The sequence below is a fragment of the Cottoperca gobio genome, unplaced genomic scaffold (assembly GCF_900634415.1).
Source record: "Cottoperca gobio unplaced genomic scaffold, fCotGob3.1 fCotGob3_351arrow_ctg1, whole genome shotgun sequence".
NCBI classification, from domain to species: domain Eukaryota; kingdom Metazoa; phylum Chordata; class Actinopteri; order Perciformes; family Bovichtidae; genus Cottoperca; species Cottoperca gobio.
In genome coordinates, this window is record NW_021166950.1 from 57,376 (window position 1) to 77,500 (window position 20,125).

General features: G+C 30.2%; 2 protein-coding genes across 3 annotated transcripts in view; both read right to left on the bottom strand.

Annotated features, from left to right (window-relative positions):
• Positions 1 to 1,923: 1,923 nt before the first annotated feature.
• LOC115005714 (proline-rich protein 36-like) lies at positions 1,924 to 5,039 on the bottom strand. 2 transcript variants are annotated; one of them, XR_003831977.1, is made up of 5 exons: positions 3,968 to 5,039; positions 3,453 to 3,604; positions 3,173 to 3,279; positions 2,456 to 2,581; positions 1,924 to 2,331 (listed from the first exon to the last, which is right to left on the bottom strand). XR_003831977.1 is itself a non-coding variant. In XM_029427664.1 (4 exons), exons 1-3 carry the CDS (start codon positions 4,614 to 4,616, stop codon positions 3,220 to 3,222), a joined length of 861 nt encoding a protein of 286 aa, XP_029283524.1. In that variant the 5' UTR covers positions 4,617 to 5,039; the 3' UTR covers positions 1,924 to 2,581; positions 3,173 to 3,219. The 2 variants fall into 2 exon arrangements, 1 of the variants encoding a protein (XP_029283524.1); XM_029427664.1 differs by having other exon boundaries at positions 1,924 to 2,581.
• A 1,266-nt stretch (positions 5,040 to 6,305) lies between these two features.
• The window catches only part of hjv (hemojuvelin BMP co-receptor), a 16,959-nt gene continuing 3,139 nt past the window's right edge, over positions 6,306 to 20,125 (bottom strand). Inside the window, exons 2-4 of the mRNA XM_029427665.1 lie at positions 9,562 to 9,656; positions 8,585 to 9,111; positions 6,306 to 8,050 (exon numbers count right to left, since the gene is read on the bottom strand). Coding sequence (XP_029283525.1) covers positions 7,406 to 8,050; positions 8,585 to 9,111; positions 9,562 to 9,643 — 1,254 coding nt within the window. The 5' untranslated portion in view covers positions 9,644 to 9,656 and the 3' untranslated portion in view covers positions 6,306 to 7,405. The remainder of the gene's footprint in view (positions 8,051 to 8,584; positions 9,112 to 9,561; positions 9,657 to 20,125) is intronic.

Genomic DNA, 20,125 nt, shown 5'->3' on the forward strand with positions numbered 1-20,125 from the left:
CATCAACAGGGATGAGCATGTCACCAACACGCACTTGTATGGGGGGGCGCTAAGGGTGGGTGAGAAAACAGCGGTCAGGAGAATGAGGCTGGCAGGTCACTGCCAGAGACGCCAAGAGCTGCCAGCCAGCAAACTGCCAACACACGGGCACCGATCACGAGGGTGTCCCGCAATAACATACGTGGATGTATTCAGGAAAGATGCGGGAGCAGAAAATACTGGCGAGCTAGCCAGATGCACGGAGGATCGGGATGACTGGAAGCACCGATGGAGAGCCCGTCTGAGGACGACCTAGTAGTAGTAATGTTGTCTTGTCTGTCTATCAAATGTTTTTATTAGATTTTTTAAATGTATATTTTGCTCATCGTTTTTACTCTGTAGCACTTGTTTTGAAACAAATGAAAAGCACAAATGAAAAGTGCGCTTATAAATAAAATGTATTATTATTATTATTATTAGAACAAAATAATATTCAACCTGAAAGAAATGTTATGCAAATATATTATTGTATTTTTCAAAGTTCAAGATTAAAACTTTCAGTTTCATCTTTTTTTTTATGATTTAAACTTTTGTTCAGATTTAGTTTCAGACTGTCGGCTTGTTGTGGTTCTCCAGCAACGCCCCTCTTCAGTTTACGTGCCCGGGCAGCGCTTTACTGCCGAGCCGCTCACCGCCCCAGAGACATGAAGGGAAGTGAAACGAGTATTTACAGGTTACCTGCAGAACATGGAAAAAAGAATAATAAAAAAAAGATTATATATATATACTGTATATAATACAATATATAACAACAATTAATATGTAGAAATATGTACATTAAAATATATACAATAGTGTAATAATACAGGTGAAAAGTGAATAAATAAATAAATGTTCAAATACAGGAATAAAATGAATAAATAAAAGAATGCATATCTTACTAAGTACAAGAATAAATATCTGAATAAATACAAAAATAAAAGAAATAAATACAGAAATAAAAATATCATATAAAAGAAAGAATTAATGTTGACGTAAATACAGACAAACTTTAAAAATATAATTTAGGAATTTAATTATTAATATTAATTATATATTTATTGATGTATTTTATTATTTATTTCAGCATTTAGTCTTTTGTTCATGTATTCATTAATTCCTGTATTTATTTATTATTTTATTTACTTGTTTATTTATTTAATCCTGTCTTTATATATTTATGGATGCATTTATTTATTTACCTGTATAAATAAATACAGAAATAAATAAATGCTGAAATAAATTAATCCATAATTAAATATATAGAAGTTGATAATTCGATAATTAAATGATTTATTCATTTATAATGAAGTTATCTTTCGTCCTCCTAACATTTGATCTTATAGTTTCTGATTGTTTACCTGCTGCTTCGTCGATCAATAAGAAACTATTTCAATATAAATACAAAACAATTGTTAAACGGACACTGTGGGTTCATGGAGCATCAAAATACTTTCTTTAATATAAAACTTTATTCAAAAACAATCCAACATGTTGACATACATGAAATATAAATATGGTAAAAACATTTAGTATAAAACTGCAGAGATTTACATATTTACATATATAAATAATGACATTAAATTAATTTAAATTAAGATAAAACATAAATAACCACAAAAGGAACCAAAGAAACATTTTTAGTAAATATATAGTAAATATAAATATATAGAATTGTGACTTTAAAAAGTAATTCTGCATTTATAGATGTGAAATGTTGTGATTTTGAGAACTAGATTTATAGAGAAAATATATTTTAATATACAAAGAAACCAAAAATAACCTGAAGAAGGATCTTTAAACACCTTAACGTCCAATTCTCATATTTATTATTATTACATATTATTAATAGTATTATAATTATGATAATATTCATAATCATATTAATAATACACGTCACTTGTATAGCACCTTTATAAAACAAATGCAGCACAAAGTGCTTTAAAATAAAGGAAATCAGACAAATAATGAAGATAATAAGATGACAATTAAATAAAATGGAAAACATTGAATGTATTTCAAGATGGGAAATAAAACCCTAAATAATAATAATAGTCTTCTTCTCTACGTCACTGAGCAAACATCACCTCCTGTTGGACGTCCACTGAAGTGATTGTAAAAATTACAAAATAAAAGTTTATCATTATTTAAAATCATAATATTTATTTGTGTGTGTGTGTGTGTGTTTTATCTGCTCAGTGCTGCCACCTGCTGGCTCCAGCAGTCAACACACTGGATGGATTTCTGTACGGAGCTGAATAATACTGAAGGCGAGGTGGGGGAGGGGATACTGCGCTCTTGGTACAACCCCTTCTGTAAACACGCACACACACATATTTCAGAAAGGTATAGAGAACACTATATTTTAAACAGCTGACTTCTTTAATCAATAATTCTATCACGTTTTAAGTCAGCCAATCAGAGCACAGAGACTCACCAGGTGTTGCACCAGGTCGATGTTCAGTTTTTCGACTTTATCCAGATGAACACTGACATCAGGACAGAAAGAATGGAGCGGCACACACTCCTGATACTCAGTCAGTCTCTGGGCCACCGTGGAGCTCTGCACCAAAACCACATTTACAACGGACTGAAGGCTGATCTAATATCTAACAATACATATATATATATATATATATATATATATATATATATATATATATATATATATATATATCTAATATCTAACAATACATATATATATATATATATATATATATATATATATATATATATATATATATATCTAATATCTAACAATACAGAGACACTTTGGCTAATGAAAATATAATAACATTCTAAACAACCAAAATGGATTTCATCATTCAGTGTGTGCAGAGTATGTGTGCAGAGTGTGTGCAGAGTGTGTGTGCAGAGTGTGTACAGAGTGTGTGCAGAGTATGCAGAGTGTGTGCAGAGTGTATGCAGTGTGTGTGCAGTGTGTGTGCAGAGTATGTAGAGTGTGTGCAGAGTGTGTGCAGAGTGTGTGCAGTGTGTGTGCAGAGTATGTAGAGTGTGTGCAGAGTGTATGCAGTGTGTGTGCAGTGTGTGTGCAGAGTATGTAGAGTGTGTGCAGAGTGTGTGCAGAGTGTATGCAGTGTGTGTGCAGAGTATGCAGAGTGTGTGCAGAGTGTATGCAGAGTGTGTGCAGTACCTGTTCCAGCGGAGCGGCGGTCTCTGTGCAGAGCGGGGTCGTACCGCTCAGGTCACACTGTTCCAAACAGACCAGATGTATTTAAACAACAAGCTCCAACATGAATCCTGCAAACGATTGAAGTCTCTGCGTCACTCGGAGTAATTGAGGCAGATAACTTCACTTCCTGCTCAGTGGCTTCAAACTCTCTGTGAAATGTTTTCTGAAGGGAGTGTGTGTGTGTGTGTGCGTGTGTGTGTGTGTGTGTGTGTGTGTGTGTGTGTGTGTGTGTGTGTCTCACCTTATTGTTAAACGCTGCCTTGTATTCCTGCAGCGCCTCCCGCAGGTCCTCGATGATGCTCTGCATGTCTGTTGAGTCCATTGGTAACACCCTACCTGCCGCATGCTCCGCCCACAACGCCAGCGACAGTAAGAACAGGTACCCACAATGCACTGCAGCAGGAAGAGAAGGTTTTCCTTTAAAGTTTCTATACGAAGCTGTGTGTTGTATCATAAAGAATAAAATGATATCACAGGAGTATTAATGTTGTCCCTGAAATATCATTATCTTAAAAACACTTTATTTGTCCCGAGGGACAAAATATAAAGAATAAAGATTGAGGATTATATCTCCTGCACGTTGTGTTCACTGGAAAGGTTAAATAAATGAAACACAACAGTAACAACTTAAAATGTCTCTCCAGGAAACGCCATCAAAGTTAATGACAAACATAAAGCTTTTATATCACATTAACAAAGTGAAGGCTTTAATATCTCCCAAGAGGTCCTGCAGCCGGAGAAGAAGTAAAAACTCACTGATGGAGGGCTGAAGATGGAGGGCTGAAGTTGGAGGGGTGAAGTTGGAGGGGTGAAGCAGCTCTGATGGAGGGGTGAAGATGGAGGGGTGAAGCAGCTCTGATGGAGGGCTGAAGATGGAGGGGTGAAGATGGAGGGGTGAAGCAGCTCTGATGGAGGGGTGAAGTTGGAGGGGTGAAGCAGCTCTGATGGAGGGGTGAAGATGGAGGGGTGAAGCAGCTCTGATGGAGGGGTGAAGTTGGAGGGGTGAAGCAGCTCTGATGGAGGGGTGAAGATGGAGGGGTGAAGCAGCTCTGATGGAGGGCTGAAGCAGCTCTGATGGAGGGGTGAAGATGGAGGGGTGAAGCAGCTCTGATGGAGGGCTGAAGCAGCTCTGATGGAGGGCTGAAGATGGAGGGGTGAAGCAGCTCTGATGGAGGGCTGAAGCAGCTCTGATGGAGGGCTGAAGATGGAGGGGTGAAGCAGCTCTGATGGAGGGGTGAAGATGGAGGGGTGAAGCAGCTCTGATGGAGGGCTGAAGCAGCTCTGATGGAGGGCTGAAGATGGAGGGGTGAAGCAGCTCTGATGGAGGGCTGAAGATGGAGGTTGTATTTATGCTCCTGGAGCCGGCTGTTCCCAGGAAGAGGACCTGCTGGGGGGGCTCCTCCATCAGGAGCAGACTGAGTCAGGCTGAAGGAGTGTCACGATGATGTCAGGATCATTATTCAGATTTCTGCTGAACGTCTCGTCGCCCTGACGACACAGAGGAAGAGCCAACAGGAAACTACGTTCATGTGTATTTAATATGATGAATATTTCACTGTAAAAACTAATAAAACATGTTTAAGAAACAACATCTTTGAAACATTTTTTAATATTAATAAATACAAACTTAATAAAGAACACAATAAAGACATATTATAAATATTTTAAATATATTATAAACCTTCACCCTCACTTAATGTCTTATAACTATACACAATTATATACAATTATATATAATCATGTAGTTCTATATGTAAATATATATTCAATTATATATACAATTGCAAATAACACACACAACAATAACAGATAGAAGTTTAAAAAACAACAATATTAATAATAATTTAAAATGATAATAAAAATAATAATAATAATAATAAGAGGTATATACAACTAGAAAAATAGAAATAAAATAAGTAGAAAGAGGAGGAAGTAAAGGAAGAGGAGGAGGACGTGGAAAGAGGAGGAAGTGGAAAGAGGAGGAAGTAAAGGAAGAGGAGGAGGAAGTGGAAAGAGGAGGAAGTAAAGGAAGAGGAGGAGGACGTGGAAAGAGGAGGAAGTAAAGGAAGAGGAGGAGGAAGTGGAAAGAGGAGGAACTAAAGGAAGAGGAGTGGGAAGTGGAAAGAGGAGGAAGTAAAGGAAGAGGAGGAAGTGGAAAGAGGAGGAAGTACAGGAAAAGGAGTAGGAAGTGGAAAGAGGAGGAAGTAAAGGAAGAGGAGTGGGAAGTGGAAAGAGGAGGAAGTACAGGAAGAGGAGTAGGACATAGAAAGAGGAGGAGGAAGTGGGAAGAGGAGGAAGTACAGGAAGAGGAGTAGGACATAGAAAGACGAGGAAGAAGTGGAAAGAGGAGGAAGTAGAGGAAGAGTAGGACATGGAAAGAGGAGAAAGTGGAAAGAGGAGGAAGTAAAGGAAGAGGAGTGGGAAGTGGAAAGAAGAGGAAGTACAGGAAGAGTAGGACGTGGAAAGAGGAGGAAGTGGAAAGAGGAGGAAGTACAGGAAGAGGAAATAGGAGGAAGAGTAGAAAGTGGAAAGAAGAGGAAGTACAGGAAGAAAAAGTGAAAGAAAAGCTGAAAGCTGGATTCTGCTTCACGCTGCATTACGTTTGTAGCAAAAGCATTTGATATGAATCTTTCACAAAATAATGCGCATGTTAATCTTTATTGCCAAACTTCCTTCTTATATCTCACAGCAGCTGCAAAATATATTTAGTAAAACCCTGAGAAGCATATACAATGCCTCTTCAATAATAAAACAGCTCTTTGATAAGAAGGAAGTGTGTATGAAGTGTGTATGAAGTGTGTATGTGTATGAAGTGTGTATGAAGTGTGTATGTGTATGAAGTGTGTATGAAGTGTGTATGAAGTGTGTATGTGTATGAAGTGTGTATGAAGTGTGTATGTATGAGTGTGTATGAAGTGTATGTATGAAGTGTGTATGAAGTATGTGTATGATATGAAGTGTGTATGAAGTGTGTATGAAGTGTATGAAGTGTGTATGAAGTGTGTATGAAGTGTGTATGTGTATGAAGTGTGTATGAAGTGTGTATGTGTATGAAGTGTGTATGAAGTGTGTATGTGTATGAAGTGTGTATGAAGTGTGTATGTGTATGAAGTGTGTATGAAGTGTGTATGAAGTGTGTATGAAGTGTGTATGTGTATGAAGTGTGTATGAAGTGTGTATGAAGGGACTTAAATACAAATAAACCAATACACAGAATGTGCAGGCGAGACCTGCAGCAGCAGGCGAGACCTGCTGCTGCCGGAAACATGTTTTAATACTACATCATGCTCAGAAAGGTGAAGACAGTGAAGTGTGAATATGTTATTACGTGAGGAAGCATCAGAGAGGCTCTGCATCTCCTCAGCTGCTCTGATGAAGAGAAACTACAGCAACACTCATCATGTCACAAGTCATTTACTTTAACACAAAGAGGAACTCTGAAGAAGTGAATGTTCACCTCACAGATCACCTGCTAATATTTGCACTTTATTAATATATGCTCTCCGTGCTGCAGCAGCTCTCAGTATTTTTCCTTCAGCAGGTTTCCTCTGACACATACACACAAACACACACACACACACACACATACACACAAACACACACACTTCCAGTCAGCTCCCGGCTCGGTCTACTTCCAGGGACCGAGGTGACTACCCCTTCCTGTGAAACATTTTATTCTTATGCAACGCTTCTTTTCAAATGTTTAAAGACGTGTAATGCAACAGCTCACATGACTGAAGCTCAGAACACTTCCAGCTAAAGTTCATCACGCTGACGTTTCTCTCACGCTGAGGCAACATTCAACAGGAGCAACACAGCAATGAGCAACACAGCAATGAGCTCTGCAAGGAAAACATGTTTGTTCACGCAGCAGTTCATATAACTCGTCAGATGAGAGCAAACATGAGAACATCAGAGTTCATGTTTCTAACTTTGTGTGTGTGTGTGTGTGTGTGTGTGTGTGTGTGTGCGTGTAGATTTAAACTCTCAACAGCTACATTACATAACGCCTCATGTACATATTTAAGCATGAACACTTGTAATATAAACTTGTGTTGATGTGATAATGAAGTGAAGTTTCAGCTGCTGTGAACTAAAACTTTTAGATTCAGATATTTAAAATGTTTTTCTTTATAAAGTTCTCAGATTTAGATCTGGTGGGTCGATCACATGACCTTCGCCGTTTCCAGGTCGTCACATGTTACACAGCTCTGTGGTCAGTGTGGTCAGTGTTCCCAGCATGCCGAGCAGCAGCGGCATCAGCGGCGCTGCCTGGCGCGGTGCGACGGAGGCGACGGACAGCAGGTGAACTCTCTGCGTGTCAGAGATCATGTTCGTGGCGTCCTGCAGCGCACGGACGGCCGCCGCGCTGGAGTTCAGGTCACCGCTGGTGATCAGGTCGAACACGCAGGCCTGGTAGTACGCGTCTCTGGCAGGAAGCAGTGCGCCGCAGTGAGCCCTGGCGGCGGCAGAGGACGAAGAGGAGGAGTCCTGCGGTGGCGGGCGGACCGTGTTAAGCCTCTGTGCGGCGGGGCAGCCCCACACACACAGCTGCAGGTCCTGCTCAGGCCCAAAGGCCTCCACGATGTCGCGCGGCGAGCGCACCGACAGGCCAAGCGAGCGCCCGCTCTGATGCACCACCAGCAGCGTGCCGATGTGAGACGCTCGGATCTCTGCGTGTCGGCCGGGGCTCTGCGTCCGGACCGTCAGGCTGTGATGACCTCGCCGCTCGTCGCTCGACACGGAGCCGTCGGCAAAGGCGGCGGGGACGTTATCGAGCTCGGCCTGGTACAGCTGCTGGTCGACGCACTGACGCCAGCTCTTAAAGATGATGCTGATCTGAGGAGCAACAACACAGTTACATTATGGTGCGTTCAGGCTATTATGGTTATCATGATGTGTTCAATGTCATCTTGTAAAATGTAGTTTCTGGTGAGAAAGTTGAATAAATCCAGATGTTTGAAGATGTTTTCAATATGAAACAGATGTTAGATGAACAGAAGTCTGAAGTGATGAAGGAAGTTGACTTCATGGAGTTGTGATATTGTGACGTCCCTACTTCAGTACTTTCAAAATAAAATTCCATCTTCACATTGCGGGTTAAAATAACTACGTGAGAAATAAATCAACGTTGACTGTTTTCACACGTCTGTTTCAGCTGCGTCTCAGTCCACTCACGTGTGTGACGAGAGGATTGGTTGACAGAATTGTGTGATGGACGCTGACTTTTTTGCTCATTATACTTCCTGGTTCACGATTACATACATGTATTTTAAATGATATAAACTAACCGCTTCCCGACCCCGGAGAGGCGGTAGACGATGGATGGATGAACTAACAGTATGCTAACCATATCATATCTGTGGGACTCACCTTGGTGAGGGCGGTGGCGTGGGCTGCCCCCCTGGTTGGCGCGCTGGTGGCCTGTATGTACAGGTACTCGTTGTCTATGAGAGGCCACGCCCCCTGCACGGCACAAGTCTGGAAGTCGTCGTTAAAGGTCCGAACGTGCGTGTCTCCGAACACGCTGCAGTGCAGGTACTCCGGCGTCCGGCCCTCCCTGGTGAACAGGCTTCTCTCGTAGAGGCAGGCGTCCCCCGACAGCGTGCCCTGAGGCAGGGGCCGCGGCTGGGCAGTGGGCCCCGCCCGCGGGCAGCGGTGCTGAATGAGCAGGTCCTCGATGCCCTGGACCGCAGAGTGGTACGCCAGGTCGCCGCGGCACGCTCGCGCCATCCGCTTAGTGCACATGGCGTAGGAGCGCAGGGCGCTGCAGTAACCAGCGTTCACGGCCTCCCGGCTGAAAGCTGTGCCGCCTCCTGCTGCTCCGCCGCTGCTGCTCAGGTCCAAGGTCGCCGCCACAAAGTCCGAGTTGCATCTCAAGATCTGACAGGAAGCTGCACCTGTGGCGAGGAAAGTGTTTATTAGAACAGGGAGCTGCAGAATATTTTCAGTCTCTTAGTTAATCAGGTGTGTTTTGGGCGTAACATGAATCAGAGAATCCTGTTCAGGTAAAAGCAGCAGCACTTACACATCGACATGTGAAGCTTCCTGTTGGGGAGCAGATCTCTACATCACTGGTCCACAACCCTTCTGTCATTAAGTAAACTGAGTCACATGTTTTATGGATATTTTAATATTATGTTCAATGCAGAACTGATAAACTGAACAAATAACACAAATAGTGACGCAGTAACTGCAGGAAGTTCAACGAGAGATGAAGGCTAACTGCGTATTAAAGTTGTCTTACACCTCCTAAAATCAAGAAGGCCTTACAACCCCCCCCCCCTAATATTATACTAAATATAGTCTTTGTCCACAAATAAACAGAAGACAACGTCAGACGTTGGTACCGTCAGAGAGACTCAGCTGGACCAGCAGCAGGGTCAGGGGGATACAGTGTTTCCATGGCAACGCCACGGCCTGAGGCTCCATCACCTGGACTCACCTGAAGACAGACGTCACAAAATGCTGTTAACAAGTTTAATGCTTGCATTTTAATATCTGTACCACCTTGTACAATAAAGTTCTTTGAGTTGAATTTCAGGCTGTTTTCTCTTTTCTTCTTGTTTACGTATGATATGTTTATATTATTGGCTAATTTCTGCAGGATATTCAATAATTTGTGATTGTGATTGAACTTTTCTTGTCACATTAAGGGGTTAATGGATGTATAGATGTTTGTTGTCATTTTTAATATTCGTACAATGCTTTAGCAGAACTGTATGTCGTGATGGTCGTGTCAGTAAAGAATTGGAATTTGAGAGCGAGGGAGTTAACAGTGAAGAAATGCTCCTGTTTCTTTGTTATTCTGAATATTTCCTGCTGTGACACAGAGCATCGTGATGGTAAACTGGTCCCACTTCATCTTTCTCTCTAACACTGATTTATTCTTCATATTGATTACTGACATCATCAAACAGCTCATGAGGGTGCAGTTAACAATCTGACTTCAAATAGTACAAATTAGTCACTACAACAATTACATTTATTCTAGTGTAATAATTACATTGATTCTATTGTAATAATTACATTGATTCTAGTGTAATAATTACATTGATTCTAGTGTAATAATAACATTGATTCTAGTGTAATAATTACATTGATTCTAGTGTAATAATTACATATATTCTATTGTAATAATTACATATATTCTAGTGTAATAATTACATTGATTCTAGTGTAATAATTACATTGATTCTACTGTAATAATTACATATATTCTAGTGTAATAATTACATATATTCTAGTGTAATAATTACATTTATTCTACTGTAATAATTACATTTATTCTACTGTAATAATTACATATATTCTACAGTAATAATTACATTGATTCTACTGTAATAATTACATATATTCTACTGTAATAATTACATTGATTCTACTGTAATAATTACATATATTCTAGTGTAATAATTACATATATTCTACTGTAATAATTACATTTGTTCTACTGTAATAATTACATTGATTCTAGTGTAATAATTACATATATTCTTCTGTAATAATTACATTTGTTCTACTGTAATAATTACATTGATTCTAGTGTAATAATTACATATATTCTACTGTAATAATTACATATATTCTACTGTAATAATTACATTGATTCTACTGTAATAATTACATATATGCTCCTGTAATAATTACATATATGCTCCTGTAATAATTACATATATTCTACTATAATAATTATATTGACTACTGTAATAATTACATATATTCTACTGTAATAATTATAATATATTCTACTGTAATAATTACATTTGTTCTACTGTAATAATATATTCTAGTGTAATAATTACATATATTCTAGTGTAATAATTACATATATTATACTGTAATAATTACATTTGTTCTACTGTAATAATTACATTGATTCTAGTGTAATAATTACATATATTCTACTGTAATAATTACATATATTCTACTGTAATAATTACATTTCTTCTACTGTAATAATTACATATATTCTAGTGCAATAATTACATTTCTTCTACTGTAATAATTACATTAATTCTACTGTAATAATTATATATATTCTACTGTAATAATTACATATATTCTAGTGTAATAATTACATATATTCTAGTGTAATAATTACATATATTCTACTGTAATAATTACATATATTCTAGTGTAATAATTACATATATTCTACTGTAATAATTACATTCATTCTACTGTAATAATTACATATATTCTACTGTAATAATTACATTGATTCTACTGTAATAATTATATATATTCTACTGTAATAATTACATATATTCTACTGTAATAATTACATTTGTTCTACTGTAATAATTACATATATTCTAGTGTAATAATTACATATATTCTAGTGTAATAATTACATATATTCTACTGTAATAATTACATATATTCTACTGTAATAATTACATTCATTCTACTGTAATAATTACATATATTCTACTGTAATAATTACATTTGTTCTACTGTAATAATTACATTGATTCTAGTGTAATAATTTCATAGATTCTACTGTAATAATTACATTGATTCTACTGTAATAATTATATATATTCTACTGTAATAATTACATATATTCTACTGTAATAATTACATTGATTCTAGTGTAATAATTATATATATTCTACTGTAATAATTACATTTGTTCTACTGTAATAATTACATATATTCTAGTGTAATAATTACATATATTCTAGTGTAATAATTACATATATTCTACTGTAATAATTACATATATTCTACTGTAATAATTACATTCATTCTACTGTAATAATTATATATATTCTACTGTAATAATTACATATATTCTAGTGTAATAATTACATATATTCTACTGTAATAATTACATATATTCTACTGTAATATTTACATATATTCTACTGTAATAATTACATTGATTCTACTGTAATAATTACATATATTCTAGTGTAATAATTACATATATTCTACTGTAATAATTACATTTGTTCTACTGTAATAATTACATTGATTCTAGTGTAATAATTACATATATTCTTCTGTAATAATTACATTTGTTCTACTGTAATAATTACATTGATTCTAGTGTAATAATTACATATATTCTACTGTAATAATTACATATATTCTACTGTAATAATTACATTGATTCTACTGTAATAATTACATATATGCTCCTGTAATAATTACATATATGCTCCTGTAATAATTACATATATTCTACTATAATAATTATATTGACTACTGTAATAATTACATATATTCTACTGTAATAATTATAATATATTCTACTGTAATAATTACATATATTCTAGTGTAATAATTACATATATTATACTGTAATAATTACATTTGTTCTACTGTAATAATTACATTGATTCTAGTGTAATAATTACATATATTCTACTGTAATAATTACATATATTCTACTGTAATAATTACATTTCTTCTACTGTAATAATTACATATATTCTAGTGCAATAATTACATTTCTTCTACTGTAATAATTACATTAATTCTACTGTAATAATTATATATATTCTACTGTAATAATTACATATATTCTAGTGTAATAATTACATATATTCTAGTGTAATAATTACATATATTCTACTGTAATAATTACATATATTCTAGTGTAATAATTACATATATTCTACTGTAATAATTACATTCATTCTACTGTAATAATTACATATATTCTACTGTAATAATTACATTGATTCTACTGTAATAATTATATATATTCTACTGTAATAATTACATATATTCTACTGTAATAATTACATTTGTTCTACTGTAATAATTACATATATTCTAGTGTAATAATTACATATATTCTAGTGTAATAATTACATATATTCTACTGTAATAATTACATATATTCTACTGTAATAATTACATTCATTCTACTGTAATAATTACATATATTCTACTGTAATAATTACATTTATTCTACTGTAATAATTACATTGATTCTAGTGTAATAATTTCATAGATTCTACTGTAATAATTACATTGATTCTACTGTAATAATTATATATATTCTACTGTAATAATTACATATATTCTACTGTAATAATTACATTGATTCTAGTGTAATAATTATATATATTCTACTGTAATAATTACATTTGTTCTACTGTAATAATTACATATATTCTAGTGTAATAATTACATATATTCTAGTGTAATAATTACATATATTCTACTGTAATAATTACATATATTCTACTGTAATAATTACATTCATTCTACTGTAATAATTATATATATTCTACTGTAATAATTACATATATTCTAGTGTAATAATTACATATATTCTACTGTAATAATTACATATATTCTACTGTAATATTTACATATATTCTACTGTAATAATTATATATTCTACTGTAATAATTACATTTGTTCTACTGTAATAATTACATATATTCTAGTGTAATAATTACATATATTCTAGTGTAATAATTACATATATTCTACTGTAATAATTACATATATTCTACTGTAATAATTACATTCATTCTACTGTAATAATTATATATATTCTACTGTAATAATTACATATATTCTAGTGTAATAATTATATACATTCTACTGTAATAATTACATTTGTTCTACTGTAATAATTACATATATTCTAGTGTAATAATTACATATATTCTAGTGTAATAATTACATATATTCTACTGTAATAATTACATTGATTCTACTGTAATAATTACATTGATTCTACTGTAATAATTACATATATGCTCCTGTAATAATTACATATATGCTCCTGTAATAATTACATATATTCTACTATAATAATTATATTGACTACTGTAATAATTACATATATTCTACTGTAATAATTACATTTGTTCTACTGTAATAATTACATATATTCTAGTGTAATAATTACATATATTCTAGTGTAATAATTACATATATTATACTGTAATAATTACATTTGTTCTACTGTAATAATTACATTGATTCTAGTGTAATAATTACATATATTCTACTGTAATAATTACATATATTCTACTGTAATAATTACATTTCTTCTACTGTAATAATTACATATATTCTAGTGCAATAATTACATTTCTTCTACTGTAATAATTACATTAATTCTACTGTAATAATTATATATATTCTACTGTAATAATTACATATATTCTAGTGTAATAATTACATATATTCTAGTGTAATAATTACATATATTCTACTGTAATAATTACATATATTCTAGTGTAATAATTACATATATTCTACTGTAATAATTACATTCATTCTACTGTAATAATTACATATATTCTACTGTAATAATTACATTGATTCTACTGTAATAATTATATATATTCTACTGTAATAATTACATATATTCTACTGTAATAATTACATTGATTCTAGTGTAATAATTATATATATTCTACTGTAATAATTACATTTGTTCTACTGTAATAATTACATATATTCTAGTGTAATAATTACATATATTCTAGTGTAATAATTACATATATTCTACTGTAATAATTACATATATTCTACTGTAATAATTACATTCATTCTACTGTAATAATTACATATATTCTACTGTAATAATTACATTTGTTCTACTGTAATAATTACATTGATTCTAGTGTAATAATTTCATAGATTCTACTGTAATAATTACATTGATTCTACTGTAATAATTATATATATTCTACTGTAATAATTACATATATTCTACTGTAATAATTACATTGATTCTAGTGTAATAATTATATATATTCTACTGTAATAATTACATTTGTTCTACTGTAATAATTACATATATTCTAGTGTAATAATTACATATATTCTAGTGTAATAATTACATATATTCTACTGTAATAATTACATTCATTCTACTGTAATAATTATATATATTCTACTGTAATAATTACATATATTCTAGTGTAATAATTACATATATTCTACTGTAATAATTACATATATTCTACTGTAATATTTACATATATTCTAGTGTAATAATTACATTGATTCTACTGTAATAATTACATTGATTCTACTGTAATAATTACATTTGTTCTACTGTAATAATTACATATATTCTAGTGTAATAATTACATATATTCTAGTGTAATAATTACATATATTCTACTGTAATAATTACATATATTCTACTGTAATAATTACATTCATTCTACTGTAATAATTACATATATTCTACTGTAATAATTACATTCATTCTACTGTAATAATTACATATATTCTACTGTAATAATTACATTGATTCTACTGTAATAATTATATATATTCTACTGTAATAATTACATATATTCTACTGTAATAATTACATTGATTCTACTGTAATAGTTACATTGATTCTACTGTAATAATTACATATGTTCTATTGTAATAATTACATTTATTCTACTGTAATAATTACATTTGTTCTACTGTAATAATTACATATATTCTACTGTAATAATTACATATATTCTAGTGTAATAATTACATTAATTCTACTGTAATAATTACATTGATTCTACTGTAATAATTATATATATTCTACTGTAATAATTACATATATTCTACTGTAATAATTACATTGATTCTACTGTAATAATTATATATATTCTACTGTAATAATTACATATATTCTACTGTAATAATTACATTGATTCTAGTGTAATAATTATATATATTGTACTGTAATAATTACATTTGTTCTACTGTAATAATTACATATATTCTAGTGTAATAATTACATATATTCTAGTGTAATAACTACATATATTCTACTGTAATAATTACATATATTCTACTGTAATAATTACATATATTCTAGTGTAATAATTACATATATTCTACTGTAATAATTACATATATTCTACTGTAATAATTACATATATTCTAGTATAATAATTACATATATTCTACTGTAATAATTACATATATTCTAGTGTAATAATTACATATATTCTAGTGTAATAATTACATTAATTCTACTGTAATAATTACATTGATTCTACTGTAATAATTACATTTGTTCTACTGTAATAATTACATATATTCTAGTGTAATAATTACATATATTCTACTGTAATAATTACATATATTCTACTGTAATAATTACATTCATTCTACTGTAATAATTACATATATTCTACTGTAATAATTACATTTGTTCTACTGTAATAATTACATTGATTCTAGTGTAATAATTTCATAGATTCTACTGTAATAATTACATAGATTCTACTGTAATAATTACATATATTCTAATGTAATAATTACATATATTCTACTGTAATAATTACATTCATTCTACTGTAATAATTACATATATTCTACGGTAATAATTACATTGATTCTACTGTAATAATTACATTGATTCTACTGTAATAATTACATTGATTCTAGTGTAATAATTACATATGTTCTAGTGTAATAATTACATTGATTCTACTGTAATAATTACATTGATTCTACTGTAATAATTATATATATTCTACTGTAATAATTACATATATTCTACTGTAATAATTACATTGATTCTAGTGTAATAATTACATATATTCTAATGTAATAATTACATATGTTCTAGTGTAATAATTACATTGATTCTACTGTAATAATTACATTGATTCTACTGTAATAATTATATATATTCTACTGTAATAATTACATATATTCTACTGTAATAATTACATTGATTCTACTGTAATAATTACATATATTCTACTGTAATAATTACATTGATTCTACTGTAATAATTACATATATTCTAGTGTAATAATTACATATATTCTTCTGTAATAATTACATATATTCTACTGTAATAATTACATATATTCTAGTGTAATAATTACATATATTCTACTGTAATAATTACATATATTCTACAGTAATAATTACATTGATTCTACTGTAATAATTACATATATTCTAGTGTAATAATTACATATATTCTACTGTAATAATTACATTCATTCTACTGTAATAATTACATATATTCTACGGTAATAATTACATTGATTATAGTGTATTAATTATATATATTCTACTGTAATAATTACATTGATTCTAGTGTAATAATTATATATTCTACTGTAATAATTACATCTGTTCTACTGTAATAATTACATATATTCTAGTGTAATAATTACATATATTCTACTGTAATAATTACATATATTCTACTGTAATAATTACATTCATTCTACTGTAATAATTACATATATTCTACGGTAATAATTACATTGATTCTACTGTAATAATTACATTGATTCTAGTGTAATAATTTCATAGATTCTACTGTAATAATTACATAGATTCTACTGTAATAATTACATATATTCTAATGTAATAATTACATATATTCTACTGTAATAATTACATTCATTCTACTGTAATAATTACATATATTCTACGGTAATAATTACATTGATTCTACTGTAATAATTACATTGATTCTACTGTAATAATTACATTGATTCTAGTGTAATAATTACATATGTTCTAGTGTAATAATTACATTGATTCTACTGTAATAATTACATTGATTCTACTGTAATAATTATATATATTCTACTGTAATAATTACATATATTCTACTGTAATAATTACATTGATTCTAGTGTAATAATTACATATATTCTAATGTAATAATTACATATGTTCTAGTGTAATAATTACATTGATTCTACTGTAATAATTACATTGATTCTACTGTAATAATTATATATATTCTACTGTAATAATTACATATATTCTACTGTAATAATTACATTGATTCTACTGTAATAATTACATATATTCTACTGTAATAATTACATTGATTCTACTGTAATAATTACATATATTCTAGTGTAATAATTACATATATTCTTCTGTAATAATTACATATATTCTACTGTAATAATTACATATATTCTAGTGTAATAATTACATATATTCTACTGTAATAATTACATATATTCTACAGTAATAATTACATTGATTCTACTGTAATAATTACATATATTCTAGTGTAATAATTACATATATTCTACTGTAATAATTACATTCATTCTACTGTAATAATTACATATATTCTACGGTAATAATTACATTGATTATAGTGTATTAATTATATATATTCTACTGTAATAATTACATTGATTCTAGTGTAATAATTATATATATTCTAGTGTAATAATTACATCTGTTCTACTGTAATAATTACATATATTCTAGTGTAATAATTACATATATTCTACTGTAATAATTACATATATTCTACTGTAATAATTACATATATTCTAGTGTAATAATTACATATATTCTACTGTAATAGTTACATTGATTCTACTGTAATAATTACATATGTTCTATTGTAATAATTACATTTATTCTACTGTAATAATTACATTTGTTCTACTGTAATAATTACATATATTCTACTGTAATAATTACATATATTCTAGTGTAATAATTACATTAATTCTACTGTAATAATTACATTGATTCTACTGTAATAATTATATATATTCTACTGTAATAATTACATATATTCTACTGTAATAATTACATTGATTCTACTGTAATAATTATATATATTCTACTGTAATAATTACATATATTCTACTGTAATAATTACATTGATTCTAGTGTAATAATTATATATATTGTACTGTAATAATTACATTTGTTCTACTGTAATAATTACATATATTCTAGTGTAATAATTACATATATTCTAGTGTAATAATTACATATATTCTACTGTAATAATTACATATATTCTACTGTAATAATTACATATATTCTAGTGTAATAATTACATATATTCTACTGTAATAATTACATATATTCTACTGTAATAATTACATATATTCTAGTGTAATAATTACATATATTCTACTGTAATAATTACATATATTCTAGTGTAATAATTACATATATTCTAGTGTAATAATTACATATATTCTACTGTAATAGTTACATTGATTCTACTGTAATAATTACATATGTTCTATTGTAATAATTACATTTATTCTACTGTAATAATTACATTTGTTCTACTGTAATAATTACATATATTCTACTGTAATAATTACATATATTCTAGTGTAATAATTACATTAATTCTACTGTAATAATTACATTGATTCTACTGTAATAATTATATATATTCTACTGTAATAATTACATATATTCTACTGTAATAATTACATTGATTCTACTGTAATAATTATATATATTCTACTGTAATAATTACATATATTCTACTGTAATAATTACATTGATTCTAGTGTAATAATTATATATATTCTACTGTAATAATTACATTTGTTCTACTGTAATAATTACATATATTCTAGTGTAATAATTACATATATTCTAGTGTAATAATTACATATATTCTACTGTAATAATTACATATATTCTACTGTAATAATTACATATATTCTAGTGTAATAATTACATATATTCTACTGTAATAATTACATATATTCTACTGTAATAATTACATATATTCTAGTGTAATAATTACATATATTCTACTGTAATAATTACATATATTCTAGTGTAATAATTACATATATTCTAGTGTAATAATTACATTAATTCTACTGTAATAATTACATTGATTCTACTGTAATAATTACATTTGTTCTACTGTAATAATTACATATATTCTAGTGTAATAATTACATATATTCTACTGTAATAATTACATATATTCTACTGTAATAATTACATTCATTCTACTGTAATAATTACATATATTCTACTGTAATAATTACATTTGTTCTACTGTAATAATTACATTGATTCTAGTGTAATAATTTCATAGATTCTACTGTAATAATTACATAGATTCTACTGTAATAATTACATATATTCTAATGTAATAATTACATATATTCTACTGTAATAATTACATTCATTCTACTGTAATAATTACATATATTC